Source organism: Phyllopteryx taeniolatus, chromosome 17 (genome assembly GCF_024500385.1).
Source record: "Phyllopteryx taeniolatus isolate TA_2022b chromosome 17, UOR_Ptae_1.2, whole genome shotgun sequence".
In the NCBI taxonomy this organism is placed as follows: Eukaryota; Metazoa; Chordata; class Actinopteri; order Syngnathiformes; family Syngnathidae; genus Phyllopteryx; species Phyllopteryx taeniolatus.
The window spans coordinates 1,155,379-1,173,316 of NC_084518.1; the positions used below are offsets into that span (position 1 = coordinate 1,155,379).

The 17,938-nt window shown below is 48.5% G+C and overlaps 1 protein-coding gene across 7 annotated transcripts; it reads right to left on the reverse strand.

The window, feature by feature from the left end:
• Positions 1 to 1,016: 1,016 nt before the first annotated feature.
• Positions 1,017 to 17,589, reverse strand: LOC133467387 (oligophrenin-1-like). Of its 7 annotated transcripts, none has more exons than XM_061752202.1 (24): positions 17,030 to 17,589; positions 15,492 to 15,587; positions 14,320 to 14,381; positions 13,809 to 13,880; positions 12,805 to 12,906; positions 12,621 to 12,731; positions 12,204 to 12,308; positions 11,828 to 11,957; positions 11,654 to 11,754; positions 11,472 to 11,563; positions 10,552 to 10,630; positions 8,772 to 8,805; positions 8,578 to 8,640; positions 7,949 to 8,023; positions 6,502 to 6,586; positions 6,224 to 6,282; positions 5,253 to 5,358; positions 5,014 to 5,173; positions 4,197 to 4,356; positions 3,843 to 4,097; positions 3,648 to 3,765; positions 2,167 to 2,217; positions 1,701 to 1,744; positions 1,017 to 1,626 (listed from the first exon to the last, which is right to left on the reverse strand). In XM_061752202.1, exons 1-23 carry the CDS (start codon positions 17,181 to 17,183, stop codon positions 1,711 to 1,713), a joined length of 2,304 nt encoding a protein of 767 aa, XP_061608186.1. In that variant the 5' UTR covers positions 17,184 to 17,589; the 3' UTR covers positions 1,017 to 1,626; positions 1,701 to 1,710. The 7 variants fall into 7 exon arrangements, with proteins under 7 accessions (XP_061608186.1, XP_061608185.1, XP_061608184.1 ...); XM_061752201.1 differs by having other exon boundaries at positions 1,701 to 1,749; positions 6,224 to 6,279; positions 17,030 to 17,587; XM_061752200.1 differs by having other exon boundaries at positions 1,701 to 1,749; positions 17,030 to 17,584.
• Positions 17,590 to 17,938: the final 349 nt, after the last annotated feature.

Here is a 17,938-nt window from a genome sequence, read left to right on the forward strand (position 1 = left end):
AGAATTGACATTCCTCCAAAAAGATTACAGAAAGCAGCATTAGCGGGAACCTGAAATCTCAAATTGTATGCGGCACGAAATCAAAAGACTGCCTTAAAATGAACTAAAAAAAAAATGGGGATAGATACCACAAGATACAGAAGCGGGGCCGCACCGGTTCCACCCATCTGATTTTAGATTTTCCTTTTGGGCTTTTTTAGGGACTGAAAATGATGTAGTGTAGTCGGCGGCCACGTCTCCCAAAAAAATGACACAAACAAATACACACCTGTCCCATATCTTATTAAAACGACAACATTGTGGTCCAATCAACTGTGTTGTTTTGGCTGTGACGTACTCCCTCATGCCTACACACAACAGGACGCATGCACGTATCCATGTCAGACTAACGTTTTTGCTGTTTACACAGAAACAATAAAAAGGTGTCGTTCCGAGAAGCACGGTTCCCAAAAACGTCCCCTCCTTTGCTTCCCTTAAGAGTAATGCAATCATGTCTTCCCCCGCTGAGCAATGTAGTGTAGCTCCGGAAAAAAATAAATAGTTGCGAAAGAGAAACAAATACTAAAAAGTACATGGGATACCACAGGGCAGGGGAGCAGTGCCCCCGCTTTTGGCACACATTTGAAGAAAAGAACTTTTTTTTGGGGGGGGGGGGGGGGGGGGGGGAAATGAAGTCAACGGGTTGTATTGCATCCATTTTTTTACACACCAGGTCAACTCGTCAACAACAGTTACTCGGTGTCCATAAAACTTTGGGAAAAACAAAGTCTGTTAAAAGAGTCAAGCTGTTTGTCGTCACAAACATTGCTGGCTGTCAGAAGTTGGACTGTTGGAACGATGTGTTTCTTGAAAGCGCATTCGATATGCCTGTAAACAAAAGTGGCTGCTCGTTTTTAAACGCTACACAGATTATTTTTGCTTCCTCCTCACTCGGAATTTAAAATGAAAGTTAATGTACAAAGTTTCAATCCTTTTAAGTTTTGACGCACCAAAAGAAGGGACTGAAACACTTTCAATTAAATATGAAAAATCTGTAATACAACAGGGAAGGGAACAGAAAGAAGCAGTTGAGATTTGCTTCACAAAAACAATTTCCAGGTAAATACAAATGGAACAATGGCGCGTTAATCTCACACTTACAAAATTTGCTTAAAATATATTGGAAGTGCAAACAGTTTCTTGGTTTTTTTCCCCGGCACAAACTTGACCTACAAGGGCAGAAAATACTTCAACATCATAAACGTATGAATACTTTTCATGATGCCCGATTTAGGAGCAGAAGAATTGCAAAGGAAGAAATATATAAAATTCCGTTATGTTTCCACTCACAATTTGCTTATTCATGTTCAAGTGGGGGGGGGAAAAATGAATTTGACACTTTCAAACTAAGCACTTTTGGATTAATCACATACTGATGACACAAAGGTTACGAAAGGACAGAATTGGAAGTAAGTTCCAACGATGTCGAGCAACAGGAAGTAACAGAAAAGCTCCAAACTTCGGAAGGACCTTCGAAAGTCACTTTGCGGCCGCGTCGCCTCGAAAGGATTCAAACCATTCGGTCGGCCGCTCGCCGCGCCGGTCACGTGCCAGGCGCCGACGGCTTCGGCTCAGCTCGGCTCAGCTCTGAAGGAACAAACGAGACGCTCGGGTTTTGAAAAGCCAAACGTACGGAGAACGTTGAGCAATGGAAGACTCGCCTCTTTTTTCTCATTTGTCGCTGCTGATGGTGTCTGCAAAGCTGCTAAACTGCACAAGAGGAAAGATTTTTCAAAGGGAAATCGACACGATAAAAAGAGTACGGAAAGATAGAAACTGCTTTGTCTTGATGTAAGTGTGCCTCCATACGTGCACCTAAGAGGCCAAGCATTTATTTGTATTCATTTCCTGTTTTTTTGATCGCTTTTATTTTAATACTTGTGCTTTTACAAATGTATTTTCTGGTTGTTCTTTTGAGTTTTGAAATCAATGAATAATTGTGTTTGTCACTTGTCATTTCAGTACCAATCAATCAATAATAGTGATTATTATTTCTTCCATAATCACGTGATATAAGCTGGCTTTTTGATTGGCCGTAATGTCAATGTCACTCAACTCTGATTGGTCCTCCTTGGTTAAGTAGCCAAACATAGCAGTTGCCCTCATTTTGCAAGGATTTTGACATACCTGCTAACGTTTCTCGAGGCATTCTCAAAGAATTTCGCCTTTGAGGCAACACTGTAGAAAACAAAGAAGAGGATCATATGTCGGTAGAAATGATAGCGGTGTGTGCGCGTGCGCGTTGTCTCGCAGCCGCCATGTTCAATGATGTACAAAAATGCCTTCACATCCAAGTAGGCTTCTGCAGATTGTAGCCAAAGGACAAGCTGGCTGGCTGGCTGGCTGACTCCAATAATCCTGCTCCAGACCGTTCGGAACGTTTTTGCAGATTCTGCAACTTAAGTTCCAGTAAATGGCTTGTCCCGCTGGTTTTTCAAAACTTAATTCAAACCATGAGGCAACCTTTTGCCCAATGTTTTGCTTTCGCTATTGGCTGAAAGAGATTGGAAATGGATGGGTGGGTTTTATGATGTATTTTATAATTCTAATAATGATTTATAGGTCACAATGGAGACTTATAACAAAGACCAATGAAACTTTTTATGACGTCGTGAATAAGCGGTACAGAAAATTGATGGATGCCGTTTTGAATAACAAACAAGCTGTTTTTCTTCCCGTCGCGCAATAATCAGCGTGTGATGATCTTAGCGTTATTGTTCTGCAATGAGCGTATCCTCACGCTATCGAGCCGCTCGGTCAAAGCGGACGGGCGCCGCACGCGGTCTCGTTCCCTGCCGAAGGTTTGCTCTTGGCGCTGAGGAATCCTTGGACTCCGTTCTTGAAAAGCGCCTGCAGGTGAATTTGTCGTGAAAGCTTCTCAAAACTAGAAACGCGCCGTCCGAGACCAGCGCAACGCTTCCCGCGGGACGTCGTCTCATTCCAAAACTTCGGGCCGCACTGGAATTTTGGGGCTTATTTATTTAAGTCTTCCAAAAAAAAAAATATGAATGACTTATTTACATAGGTTTCATATTGTTCATATCTTAAAATAATATCTCAGATTTTTCACAAAAAAAATCCCGAATGAGACTGACATTCATCAAAACAATTGTTGGTTTTCTTTCCCGGGATTTGCGTCATTTCTCCCGATAGCAAACATGCTTTGTTTCCCCCCAGCATCAACTCATAATTTGGAAAAAAAGATATTTTTTCTCTTGAAAATAAGTGCTTCCTCTTGGACAAATGCCCCTTTCGCCGCGACACGTAAACACGCTAAATTAGCGTCATAAAACGAGCCGTCAAACTGAAAGACGTTCCCAGCGTGTGGATAAATCACTGCTTTTGCAACATCTTTTAAAAAAAAAATAAAAAATGTTTACATTTAAATTAAATTAAAATTAACGTCTTCGCCGACGTTCCGCTGGGCTGCTTTCGTGTCATATGGAAAACGATTTGCTTTTTGGAAAAAGTGTCGCCAGATGGCTCGAGAACGTCGCTAAATACGGAATGTTGCTCGTCGGCCAGATTGCGTTTCGCAAGCCACATCAATAAAAAACAAGTTGACAAATGAAATCCGGCAGAAGGCAGCAAGGTGAGCGGCGTCTCACTAGGATGCGGCGGACGCGTCGCCGCCGGCGGGCTGCCTGGAGGGCGGCTCGGGAGGTCTGACCGGCGGTCTGCAAACGGGCGTCGCCCGGCCCGCTCTGCTCGGTCCGTCGCAATCTCCTGCCGAGCGGCACACGCAATCCTTAGCGTGAGAAGACTCGCGCGGCGGAGAGCCGGGCGCGTTTGCGGAAGCTCACCTTTCGTCGGAGGTCTTCGGCCCCGGAACGACGCTACTCGACCGACGGGGGGTCCGCGCTCTCCGTTGGGCGACGAAGACGACTCCGGCCTTTCCACCCGACTGGCATCGACGTTGGCCGCTCTGCACAGCGGCGCTTGCTTGCGAGGAGCTTCTCGAGGAACAAGCGGAGGACAGTTGGAAGATTTGGTCCTCTGCAAGGGGACGGGGCTCGCCGACGCGTCGCCGTCCACCGCCGAGTCGCTACTCGCTCCGTCTGTTGCACAGCGGTCACGTGACAAGGCTCAGAAACTTGCCGGCACGTTTGACTTCAAATGACGCTACTAGCAGGGTTGGGATGCAGGCTGATAATTACTCTCGGTGCGCCGCCGCTGCTGGACGAAGCGCTCGTGACTCGGAGGCGGATAAAGACGAGGCGGCCGCTTGGAGATGGTGATGGGCTGCCGCTTTCTCGGGGTGATGCGCGGCGGCGGGACGGGCGGGGCGTTGCTGTCCTCCGGCGCGTGGCTGAAAATCTGCGATGGCCACAAAACTTGCGGTGAGGAAGCGTTACCTCCGTTCAAAAAAACGCCGCCGCCGCTTACTATCAGGGAGGCAAATTGTCCGCTGGGAATTGTTGAAGCGTGGCAAGGTGAAAACATTTGACCCCGGACGAACTTTAAAGTCCGTCCGTCCATTTTCTGAGCCGCTTCTCCTCACGCGGGTCGCGGGCGTGCCGGAGCCTATCCCAGCGATCATCGGGCGAGAGGCGGGGTACACCCAGAACCGGTCGCCAGCCAATCGAACTCACATTCACACCTACGGGCAATTTAGAGTCCTCAATGAACCTAGCACGCATGTCTTTGGGATGTGGGAGGAAACCGGCGGGGAGAACATGCAAACGCCACACAGGCGGGGCCGGGGATCGAACCCCGGTCCTCAGAACTGCGAGGCAGACGTTCTAACCAGTCGCCCGCCGTGCCGCCGACTTTAAAGTCTGTTCTCGGAATTTGACTTTTGCCAAATATCGTAATCGGGCCCTCAACTGCAAAGGGCGCCAGGTGCCCGTTAGGCATCAATTAGTGATACAAAAGCATTTTTGCAATAATACAACATATGTAAAATAGTTCTGCAAATGTAAATAGCCTTCCCATAGGCAGCAATTAACGGCGAACTCAAGTCAAAGCGTGTACCTTTTTGTATTCCTCGATCAGAATCTCCACGACAATATTTTGGAATTTGATGTCCAGCATGGCGGCCACCGTCTCCTCCTTGGCCCTCATCAGCGTGGGCCCGTAGATGACGGCCATGTTGGACGGCGTCATCAGGTTGTCTCGGCTGCGGCCGCACACGCTGGCGACGCACACGGCACGCTTTGACGCGAAAGGAGGCGCCGCAATTGGGACGGCAGCGCGCACGGGGACGTACTTACGCCGCCAGGTGCTTGAGAAGCATCTCCAGCATCTCCCGATTTCTCTCGGGTAGTTTGTAGGCGAGCGAGTGAATCTCGCTCAGTCGGAAGTCCAGACTGTCCGATTCTGATGGGGCAAAAGCATACGTTAAGGGCAAAGGGGTCAACGAATCCCAAACACATTAGAGCGACTTGCTCAAGCGAGCAGAACAATTTCTAAAACGTCCAACTGAGCTGCTACCGAAACGAATTGTGTAAAACTGCGGGGTGTCTATAAAAGGCAAACCAAATAACATCGCAGCCCATAAAATGAGGCCGAGTCTTTTGAAGCAAACTAAAAGTCACGAGGATCTCCCAGCGCGACATCCGGCCGGAATGAAAGACTTCTGCCGTGAAACTCGCTTTTACGATGTTGACTAAAGTGACTCAGTTTCCCTCCTTTTCCCTCTAAACGAATCAGCTGAACTTCCAGCCAATGCCGCACCACTCGCTTGTCTACGAAGAGTCGAGATTAGATTTTGGTCCGCTTCGGGCTGTTCCGTGCGACTCGGCCGCGTTCCTCGTGACGGCCAATCGGCTCCCTCCGGTCGCTCGCGTCTTGTCCAGGTGTGCCTCGTTGTCTCGTCTATTTGTTTGTAGTTTGGTTTGTGCGTTTTCGTCATACGTCACGTTTCTTTAGTCCTGTCGTGTTTGTCGTCGCGGCGAGTCTATTCTATACGTTGAATCTTGTTATTTTGGGACTTTGTTCACGAAATATTTCGATGACTCCACATGCCTTGCTTGCCTTTTTTCGGGAGAATACACCTGCCGCCCCTGCCTCGCTTCCGCTGCGTCCCTGCGTTCGCATTGGGCCACGCCAACACCTTGAAAACCTTCAAGCCTAATTAAATGATTGCTCAACTAATTAAGGAATGAGATCAAGACTCATATCGCGTAACTATCACACAGTTCAGATCATAAAGAGCCCGGAGCGGTCAAAAAAGGCGCCTTACTTGCAGCTAGCAGCAGGTCTCGGTGCAGATCGTAGGTCATCAGAGGTTCCGACAGACTTCTGGGAAGAAATCCAAGCATTTTGAAAAACGCAAGCGCAGTAGGAAACAGTCACAGAGAAGCCAAATCGACATTCGATATAGCTGCACGTTTCAAGACAATTCCATTGTGTGTTAACGTGCACTACGCAACTAGATCCAGCGCGGCGCTTGTACATATTAGGTGACAATACAAACGGGATCAATTGTAGGTATCCGTACTGGTGTATACGCTCACACACCTCAGATAAAACTTCATTGCGCTGGTGACGGTTTTAACGTCCCAGTCGCCGGCACGCAGGTCCACGTCCGCCGAGTTTGCAGGATCTGCAAAGCGGAAGGCGAGCGAGGTGTTACAGAAGCTAACGATGTGTGCGACAACAGACACGCGGCGCCTCGAGGACACGCTAAGACGACATTTTCTCAAAGCGAGAAAAGCGCAAACGTGAACAGCCGGGACTACCGCTTGCGAATGTTGTGGTTTGTCACGAGGCCAGATTTAATAAGTTCATCTTGAGTCAAATGAGATTTGATCACGGTCATCACGTTAGCCGATAGAAACATGCAACATTTTGCAAGATGTGCTTTCCGAGGTCTCGCTGGCCTCGACCTTCGAAGTGCCCGGCGGGAGTCGGCTCATGGAAAAGAATGCGCCGGCCTCCAAAGCCAAATGTCCTGGCACGGCAGCTTTCATTTGATGGATCGGAAATTGAAATTCATTTCAGCGGCTTGATTTCCAGACTAATATCCAAGTCACTCTTTCTACTTCTTTTGTATTTTTTGACGCACTGTCATCCATATCACAGAGAAGCAGAGGAAACAGCGGCCGCGACTCCTCGCTCGGGCGCCTTTGCGTGCTCTCGCCGCGCCCCCGCCTTTGAAAAACAGGAGCGCTAGCTTTATCAAAGGCGAAGTCACGGCTCTGTTCAAAGTCATTTTGGGAGTTTGGAGTTCGGCTTTCCCTTCAAGGACATTCTGACCGTCAAACTAAATCAAATCAATGTATCGTTTCCTCGTCGTATTAACAGACACAACAACTTCAGAACTACTTTTGATATCAGACGTTAAGGAGATTTTTTTTTTTAAACAATTGTTCAATTTCTTAAAAAAAAAAAAAAAGAGGGGGGTTGGTAAAAAAAAAAAAAACTGTTAAGACAAGAATCGTTTCATTTTTGATACATATTTTAGCAAGAGATATGAAGAGGTTTTTTTGTGCGTCTGCAGTGGGACTCGAACCTTGCAGGTCAGCTCCCGCTTCCACAGTAATAACTAGTTAACTACAACTTTATTGACCACTGTCCACAGACAAACGCGTAAGCAAGCAGTTGATTTTTGGACACGTTTGTGTTATGAATCCCTCCAGTTCAAATGCAACTCTTTATTTCCTTTTCCCTGAGAGAACACCGACCAGTTGGGCGCTGAACACTTCATTATGTTTGCCAGATGCTTGGAGGGAGGGGGAAAAAAAAACCAACAACAACACCGCCACAGCATCAGAGCGCATGAAATCGCACCGCCACACATGCGTCGCATCTGCTTCTTCACAAAGTACCAAATTTGTTGGCCGCGAGTTGCCGAGGCAGAGCCCCGGCGAGCCCGCGCACCGCGAGGCAGACGCCGATACTCGACCGGTCGGCATCTCGTGACGGGAGGGGGCCGCGGCGCCGATTGTGTCGTGCGTTTCCCTACCGAAGAAGGCATTTAGGAGCTTCTGCACTTGGATGTTGCTGCCAACCGTCCGGTACACGCCCTCTTGTGTGAGTCCTGCAAAAGAGGCAGCAAAGAGCATGGAAGGAAACGTACCGCGTGCGTCTCCGCAAAGCGCTGAGCTCGACAGACACATGCTCGTCCTCGTTTAGGAATGCGCCGTTTGACCACGTAGTCTTGCTCGCGAACAATGGGACGCGCTCAAGTCCGAGAAAATGATTCATCGGAAAACATGCGTGACTTACTGATCGCGCTTCGGAAATGATTGACTTAAGTGAACACAATCAGGGCAGCCCGGTGACCTCGTGGTTAGCACATCTGCCTGACACTTCGGAGTGATGTTGAGAGCTTCAAACCGCAGCTCAGGCCTTCCTGTGGCGGCTTTCTGTCTTCCTCCCACGTCTCTAACTTTTTTACGTCAATTACCACTACAATGAACAACATTGAGATGGTGGCCGGCATAAGTGTTCACCAAAAACGAGACGCAGGTTAAATTCCAAAATGACCTGGCGGGCCGGATCTGGCCCTCGGGCCTTGCGTCGGACACCCGTGATGTAGCGCAAATGCAGACCAAGCGAGAAGCGAAGTAGGATTACTGTGAGACTCCTCACCCTTTTCTTCCACATAGTCGACGCACATGCGCACAAACGTGAATCCCGTTTCGTTGAGTTCCACTGTTTGGACAGAAGGAAAAAAAAAAACGAAACATCAGAAAACTCAAATGAGCAGTTCGCCAGCCTCGAACATTCGTTGGCACGCGGCCACGCCACGCCCGCACGTGCAGTGGAAATACAAGCTTGCTTACTCTCTGCCTGCTTGTGGATTGGGGAGTGATAGATCTGAAATGGGGGGGGGGGGAGAAAAAAAACGACAGATTAAATCAGAACGTTACGACGGAACTAGCAAATTGACCTTTCACCTTCTTACCGGATCAACTTTCACTGTCATTATTTGATGACGCATTGTCAATACATGAGCAGAAACAACGCTGCTGAACGCCCTAAACGGAGGTCAGGATTCGACTCGAAACCTTCACCACGCTAATGCCATGCCGTGCCATGCCCATGCCATGCCATGTACAGTACTCACAATAATCCGCATTTTTATATGTGTGCGGTTTTTTTTCGCCAAAGCAAATGAGTTCTATTTTAGCCCTGAAAATATTTCAGTGGAAGATCTTAACATCGCAAGCAGGTGTTGACGCTGTAAAAGTGCGTCAAATAAAAAGGTCCAATTTGCAAAAAATCATCGCAAGGAATTTGCAAGCGGAGCAACGCTACTGCTGCAACTTTTCCAACTTGGCGGCCAGTTATTGACGTTATTATTGTTAGGAATATTTAAGCACGCAACGGATGAGCCGGCGTTTTTTCAATTTGTTGCAAGCAAAAGTCACAATTACCTTAGGAAAACCATTCCCAAAAAAGACTTATTGGAAGCGCAGACGTTAATCACTAAAGTTTTCAACTGCGCCATTGAATCTTTCAGGAAGTCGCAGAGGAAGAGGGCGCCCAAAAACGTCTCTTTTTCAACTCTTCACTTTTACTGCCGCTCGGCAGCCGCCATTTTCATCTCCGGCACATCCAAAATGTTCAAGAACGAAGCTCTCTACTTTAAGAGACATGAACAGCCGCGTCTGCGTTTTAAGAGAAAGCAGGAGTCACTCACAAAGCTCGAACGCGTCCCACAAGCTTCATTGCGTCTTTCACAAGTTGGAATTGTGCCGCCGATCACCAACGCCAACTCATGGGAGCGGCCCTCGAAGGTGCGAAGAGAACAATTGCTTGTTGAAACTTCGAACCAAAACAATTGGCCTCGGAGCCGCGCTGAAGCTTTTCCGGCCCGAAGTTCACGGAAGCGCTTTTGTGACGGACACGACCGACTTGGCGTCATCTCGTCTGACACCGTTTTCAACTCCATTTACTCGTACGGTATATCAAATTACATTTGTCCATCGAAACAAATTGAAATGCCTTTCATCCATTCCAGCCCGGAAAAAATTAATAAATAATAAATTCAAAAAAATAAAAAAGATAACAGACAACATCAAGCAATGAACTGATTTGATCAAGTCTGATGACTGTAATGATTGCGGAATTTGTTGTGCTGGATCAGGTTTGCTTTCAAGGGGCGTGGCCTAGCACGTGTCTGCGCGTGAGCGTCTGGATGTGAGTTGTGGCCGACAGCAGCTCCTTGCCAGTGTTGTCTTGTTCGACTTTTTGCCCCGTTCAATAAACGGCTGAAAGCGCAAAGGCGCCTGTTGCTCTCCTTGCCCACGTGAGGGCATTACAGTACTTTCATGGTGCTTTGGATTTTATTATTTGTTTTTTTTTTTTTTTACTTCAACGACGATTTTAGACCGCAACCCAAAGCAAAGCAAAGCAAAAAAAAAAAAAAAAAACAGCGACAGCTCGTAACTTGAAACACTTGTAAGTTGAGGCACTCGCCCGTCAAGGTACCGCCGTAAATATAAAAAGCTGCGCCGCAATTTTGTGGGCGGGCCCGTATCGACTCCAATTCTAGTGGACGACGGTCGCAGAAAATATCTCTGAGAGCGACAACCCAAAATGAAAGAAAAGTCGACTCACGGGATCTTTTCCATCCATGGCCTCCATCCACAACTTCCGGTCTCCCTCCGAAAGAGCCTGGAACGTGACGGGCGTGTTTCTATGGAAACACAAACAAACGGGTTGCGTTGGCATTATTCCGCTCGTGGCGAGCGTTTAAGCGCCCGTTTCGCTTTTGAAAGGGATCACGTCCGTGTTTGAAATACGACATGAATGCAATTTGGACGAAACATTATTCCAATCGTGGAGAAAGAGCGCAAAGCAAAATTGCTTTTGTCCGTCTCCAATTTCTTTCTGCTGCAGAAGCAACGAGATGAGAATGCAAAGCTTCGATAAATTGTTCACTCAAGCAGTTGCCCTCATTTCGTTTGGCCAATTTTACTAATCAGCCGACTGTTGACGTCTCAATTCTGAATAAATGTTCACCGGCAACGTACTATACAAATATATTTCTATAGACAGACAGAGAGAGATACATATTTGTTGCTTATACAATACAAGAGAAATGCATTTCAAATAAATCCCATATCAGCGCGGTTCTTTTTCTGGCCCGATACTGAAAGAAAAGATTCCCGAAGCTGCTTTAAACGCAGGCAGCGAGGCGCCAGGCTGAGTTTGTGTGCAAGGGCAGCGCTGCCACCTTCAGGCACGTCGCGGCCACGCCGATCGCTTGCCCGACGTCACGGCACACTTTCACAGCACCTTTGCGACTCGATGGCCGTTCGTTCATTTGAAAGGTTGCGAAACGCGCCGGCCGCGAGCGAGCGAGCGCCTCGGCCGGAACGCAGCATTTCGTCGCGAAGGGCGTCGTGAGGAAAATATCGGCTCGTCGCATCCGGAGAGAAATAGGAGCTTGGCGCGTTTGGGGTTTTTCTGCTTCTGAGGCTCGGGGAATGTTCGGGCGACGGTCCATTTGGCCCGCTGGCGTTCGCGCCACTCACCTCTCGTTCACTTCCACGTCAAAACAAAAGCGCTTGTCTATGGAGTCGGTCTTGCGGCGGACACAGGACTTGAGGGTCAGCTGCGTGGGCCCCTGAAGCGAAGCGGAGTCACAATCTGGTCACGCATTTGACTTCTTTGTCTTTGATTTCAAATGTTGAGCGAGGGCGCTCGAGCGTGGCACCTGCTTCGCGGTGGGTTTCTGTTCGCAAGGAACCATGAGCAGCAGTCGTCCTTCGGTGCGATACTTGCAGTAATATTTGACCCACGTCACGCCCAGGGCCCCTGTTGGCATGGAAACAAAATCAAGACAACTGGCGCGAGAGCGGCAGGGAATTCTCTCCGCCGGGCCACTCACACTTCTCCTGGCAGTACAGGTAGCCCGCCATGGGCAGCCAGCTGGGCCGTTTGCAGATCTGCGAGGAGCGCTTCATTCGCTTCATCAGGTCCTCCATCTCCTCGCGCGTGCTCTCGTAGTGGTTCCTCGTCTGCGGCGCCACGGCATTCCCGTTAAGGCTGCATTTACGTTCTCGGGTGCCCAAATTTAGATTTAGCGCGACCGTCGGATCTACTTTCATGCCGCCCGTACGCTAGGGAGGGGCCGAGACGGCGTTTGCGATCGCCACGACGTTCGTTTTCTTCATAGTAGCGACATTTAGGCACGGCGCAAGCGAGTCGGAAATTGCGTCACCTGAACCGTGTCGGGCGAAGTGACCCATTTGGCGGCCGCTTACGTTCTGCAGGCTGAGCTGCAGCTCCTGCTTGTAGGGCATGAAGTCCTGCGTCATCTCCACCGTTAAATTGTTCAGGGTCAAAATGCTGTGGAGAAACGCCAACACCTGTGCCACACAACAACAATGGAACATTTCGCACTTACGCTGGAAGTGGTTTGGTTTGGTTTGTTTTGCCCCCCCCCCCCCTACTTTCTCGTTCTTTCCAAAAGTGTTTGATGGCTTTGGGGTCGGGGGTTCTTCCACACCAAATTCATTAAATCACGCCTCGTGATTTCGTGCCGTAGGGGAACGCTCATGCTGGAACTTTCTGTTCCGCTTACACAAACTCTTCCCCCCCCAAAATGTATTCATTGTATATCACCGAATAGGATCCCCCCCCCGTCATGTGTATTTGGTTTCACGCGTGTGAGGACTTACAGGCTCCACCACGTCAAACTTCTTCCTGTCTTGGACCTGATGGATCTGGTACACGTACTCCACCGAGGACTCGTAGAAGTTGACTCGCTCTTTACACAAAACCTCATCGGCCTGCGTGACGGGAAACCACGGACGAAAAATGAAAACGGCCGCGTGGCGCGCCGGCGCCCCAAACGTCACCGACCTCTTGAAGTTGGCTCTCCTTCTTCTTGGCAGAAAGATTCAGGTGTTTGTCCAGCTGCGAGTAGTATTTTTCACCCTCCTTCTCGAATTTCTTCCTCTTTTCCTGCAGAACGCCACAAGAGAACGCATCACGTGATAAAAGAAGCTTCTGGAAAGCGCATTGATGCGTCAGGCGCAGCGACTTTCTTCAGTGGCTCGATGTTGGCCGTTTGCATGAAAAAGATCCAATTGTGGATTTGGACGTTTGTGTTCTTGCCACCGTCTTTACGGACTGGAGTAAAACAAATAATAATCCAAACTTCCACACGAGCGATTTGTCCAATAATATATTTAGTGTTGAAGCGTGCGCATCGCTTTTACCGCTGAAAATGAAAATGTGTCCCAAACGCTTTGCGAACAGCAAAAAACATAATTTCCAAAACTATACTTGCTGCCGTCGCTTTGATTCCAAATGAAATGGATTTCCTGGCAAAACTGTTTGGATCGGGAAACTCTTTCCGTCCCCAACATTGATGAATCATAATCATAATCATAATCATAATAGCCTGCTGAGGAGCTGACGTACGTAAATGCCTTTTGACGGTGACACATCTCATGACAGCGGAGAAAAGCGTACCGATGGAATCGGCGGAGGGGGAAAACATTTGACAAATGCCAAATATTAAGGAAAGGATATGAATCCAAGTCAATTGTCTGACATTTGGTTGATATTGTGAGTGAGTCCCGCGTACGTGGGAGGTGTCAAAGTGGAATTTCAAACAAATAAATGCTTACGAGACAAATTCCATTTCATGAGCAGATTGACGCTTTACTTTTTGCGCAATCATGGGGAGATATGCGCGAGTATTGTTTTTCCCGTTGCGACACGGCGCTTCCGAAGACGTCAACAATGGGGAAGTCGCTCTTGGCGAACCGTCGGCTGTGCGGAAGGCTCGTCCGCCCGCCGCGTAAGCGTTCGACTCGCGGCCCGATGTCACGCGGCGGCGGCGGCGGCACAACACTCACTTTCGTTAATGCGATTTGCTCCTTTCTGAACTTCTCCAGAGGCTTGATGAGCAGATCGGACGCATTCTGAACCTGCACAGTGAAAATAGGGCGCATGTATGACGTTTTGAATTCCAAATAAACACACGCACTCTATGAAACACAGTCACAGCGTCGCTCAATAAGGTTTGGGCAATTCGATTTGCAAACAAATGTTGTTGTTTTTCCCCCCCTAGAAATGACGCATCGCTTTCAGCACAGCTTAGCACATGACGTCAGCTTTAAAATGTTTGTCGATCAGTCGGGGGACACGCCAGTCGAACATGATCTGCTTCCAGTTGTTGGAACCCGTCATAAAAATACCCGAACGCGACGCGTGCAAAGGAAAAGAGCGAGTCGCCGACGCCACTTTCAGGTTTGGCGAAAGAGGAAACGACGCACAAGGAAAATGATGCAAATGTTCGTCCCGATATCTAAGGAGACTTCAATATTTGGAAGCGGCGTTGGCGTGTGGAGGAAGTCGATAACCCACCAGCATCATCCTGTCGTGCTCGGCTTCCTGCAAGAGGACCGCAAACTCCTGGAACGACTGAGCTGAGGACGAAAGGTCACAGAGCACTCAGAAAATGCACGTCCAAAAAGGACCCCACGCTTCGAATATAGCGGTCCGTTCGCTCCTAACTCAAAATTGTACACGCGTCTCTCAGGATGATCGACAGCAATAATAAGAAACATCAATTACATCCATCCATTTTCCGAGCCGCATCTCCTCACGCGGGTCGCGGGCGTGCTGGAGCCAATCCCAGCTAACATCGGGCAGGAGGCGGGGTACGCCCTGAACTGGTTGCCGGCCAATCGCAGGGCACATACAAACAAACAACCATTCGCGCTCACAGTCACACCTACGGGCAATTGAGAGTTGTCAATTAGCCTAGCGTGCATGTTTTTGGGTTGTGGGAGGAAAGCGGAGTGCCCGGAGAAAAGCTACGCAGGCACGGGGAGAACATGCAAACGCCACACAGGCGGAGCCGGGGGATTGAACCCGCAACCTCAGAACTGTGAGGCAGACGCTCTAACCAGTCCTCAATTACAGTTCCATCGGTATCTGTAAATCACAAAGGAGCATTATTCCATTGAGAATTCGGTCTTGCATTGAATCTCATCCCATCGGTCTTACTCGAAGTGGCCAAGCAAACATTTACACACATACCGGGACAATCGGAAGGCTCTCAAAATGGGCTTCTTTTATTTTATATGCAATAAAATTGAGAATTCCACTCCATGGACGCCATTTTGGCATGTGGCACACACTGCTCCGCTAACTACAGGGCGTGTAATAAGTGGTGATATCATGTACAAACAAGCCAATGTGATCATGTTTATCCAATTTCCATGATCTGTATTGTATATGTAAACAGTTTGTATTCGTTTTATTATTACATATTTTGTTATTTTGTTTGTAAAATAAGAATCTGTTCACAACCGCCTTACTGGAAAAACAAAGGTTAAATAAAAAAAATAAATAAAAAAAAGCTTTGCCTGTAAAATTGCTGTCAAAACAAATGCAAACATTAGCCAAAAACATCCACGCCGTAAGCTAGTTCCCATTTTTTGTGTTGGCGCTTGCTCGATATGCATTTCTAACAGGATAACAAATGCACTTGATGGGGAATCTGGGATTTTTTGGGGTATCGACCAACGTACCGATGTTAATTTCGTCATCCGTCAGGGAGTCACCGATGACGTCGAACTGGAAGACGCCGAGCGTCTGGGAGAGCTTCTGCACGGCCACAGAATAACCTGAGAAAACATACGCAAAGCCTTTGAAAAACATCAAACGTGCCCAGTCTCTCAACCCAGTCAAAGGATTTCATCCGTCTCGTCACGTAAGAACCAATAAGAAGCTCGCAGGAGCTGATCTGCAAGCCGAAGCCCCACAAATTCTCAGAATACGCCACAACAAACATCATCATGGGTGGTGACATCACACCTCTTCATCCATTTTGTTTTGGAGGAAAAAACAATGTGCCCTGAAGATGGCGTTTTCTTTTTGCCCTGGTTGGAAAGTCAGCAGGAGCCCCGTCTGTGGTCAACATGATCCGCGCCACGTCTGGCTTCCATTATCCAAACAAACCCGCATCTGTTCAATCGATACCAAAAGACATTCCGGTGGCATATTTGAAATCATCTCTTCAATCTTCTTAACCGTTTCTGTGCGTGCTAGGCTCAATTCCTTCTTTGCCCCAATTCTTCTTTCGTGAAGAATACGCAAAGTGTGCGACCATGCACGACGCGTGCAGCTCGAGGACGGTTGTCGGCGCTAAAATAGACGTTAACATCGGTGCGTCGAACAATAAGACATTCAGCTTACGGCAGCAACAATGACACCGCTTGTTTGCCAGCCTGCAAAATGGCATCTTGGCGGCGAGTGCAACAAAACAAATAGTGTGCCCACAGAGAGGGCTCGGGGGGGGGGGGGGGGGGGGGGGGGGGGGGGCACGCTGACCCAAATGTAGCCGGGAACCGTACGCTTGCCCACGTGTGGCAAACTGGACTTGACCCGCTCTTGCAGGGTGGCAAAGAGACACGCGTGTGCGCACGTACAAGTTGCTCAGATTCAAGTTGCCACTTGTAGGACCCGTTTGCCTAAAACTTCGACGACACTGACTTGGTGTTCATCAGACGCCACTCAAAAACTGGCCTGAAGTTTTCTATTCTAGAATCTGCATTTTATTTATTTATTTTTTTTGAAAGAAGAGTTATTTTTGTGTGTAGCGCACACCAACCTGGCAACCCGCCACTACTCTACGCCAGTATCATATCTTTAAAGTGGACACAAAGAGCAACAGCAATTATGCTATTATTGAAAGATTGCAATTAATATTTTCTACCCCCGACGGGCCTGTTCTGGCCCACGGGCCATACATTTGACACAGAAGTCCTTGGGCAGCACATACAGGCTGAAATTTGTGTGGAGAAAAAAAAAAAAATATATATATATATACATATATATATATATATATATATATATATATATATAATTTTTTTTTATTTTTTTTTTTGGGAAATAGTCAAAAGCAGTCCGAGAAGGTGTTTGTTGTTGTTGTTGTTTTTGTTGTTGTTGTTGTTGTCGTCGTCGTCGTCGTTCCTCCCCGAATGTGGCTCTCCCATCTGCCGTCTTTCTGGCATCCGCGTGACAAATGCGGCCAATCCCCAAGTGTGCCGAAGCGGCGCTCACTCACCCTTGATGGCGTTGATGACACTGTTGCCGTCTTTGATTAATTCCTTGAGGAATTTGCTGGTCCTGTGGAGCTCCAGCTCGTAGCACTTGAGCGTCTCCCTGAAGTCGGGACTGTCCGAGTAGCAGTCGCTAAACTCCAGGGGAGGGTGCCCCATCTCGCAAACAAACAAACAAAACAAACAAAACCACCGAGGGAAATCAAAGCTGCTGAGTATTGTGGAGTTCGGGGCTTCGGTCCTCGTTGTTCTGCAAGCAGCTCTCAGCTGGCGAAGTCTTCTTGAGGCGCAGCCCGGGCGGCCATGTTTGTTGCCCGCGTTAGCTGGCCGACCAAAGCCGAGCTAAGCCGAGCCAAACCGAGCAGAGGCCGACGAAAGCCGAGCTAAGACGATCTAAACCGAGCCGGTTGCTAACTCGCACGTCCGCTTTTGCAGCCGAGCGGCTGCTTGTCATTTTGGACGCGTCCCGTTCCCAAAGGTGGCGTCTTTTCCCGTGGCCCGTTCGGCGTCCCGCTGGCCTGAACTCTTTCGCAGTCGCCGAAACTTGCAAAGAGAAGCTCAAGTGGGAAGTGGAATCTTCCAGGTGATGTGACACGTTGTATCTTAAGGCCCAATAAATGTGCAAGTAGGCTGCGGGGATTCCAAATGGAACGCTACCCAGCAGGCCCGAGGAGAAAAAAAAAAAAAAAAAAAAAAAAAAACCCAATTGCCACACCGGGAGGTTGTTGAAGGGGGCGCTCGCGAGCCACTGGCGACAGATACACTTGCCACACTTTGCCCGATTTGTCACCAACAAAATTCAATTCCTCCGCTGACAACTTCGTCTCTATCCATCCATCTTCTGAGCAGCTTCTCCTCACGCGGGTCGCGGGCGTGCTGGAGCCTATCCCAGCTGTCATCGGGCAGGAGGCGGG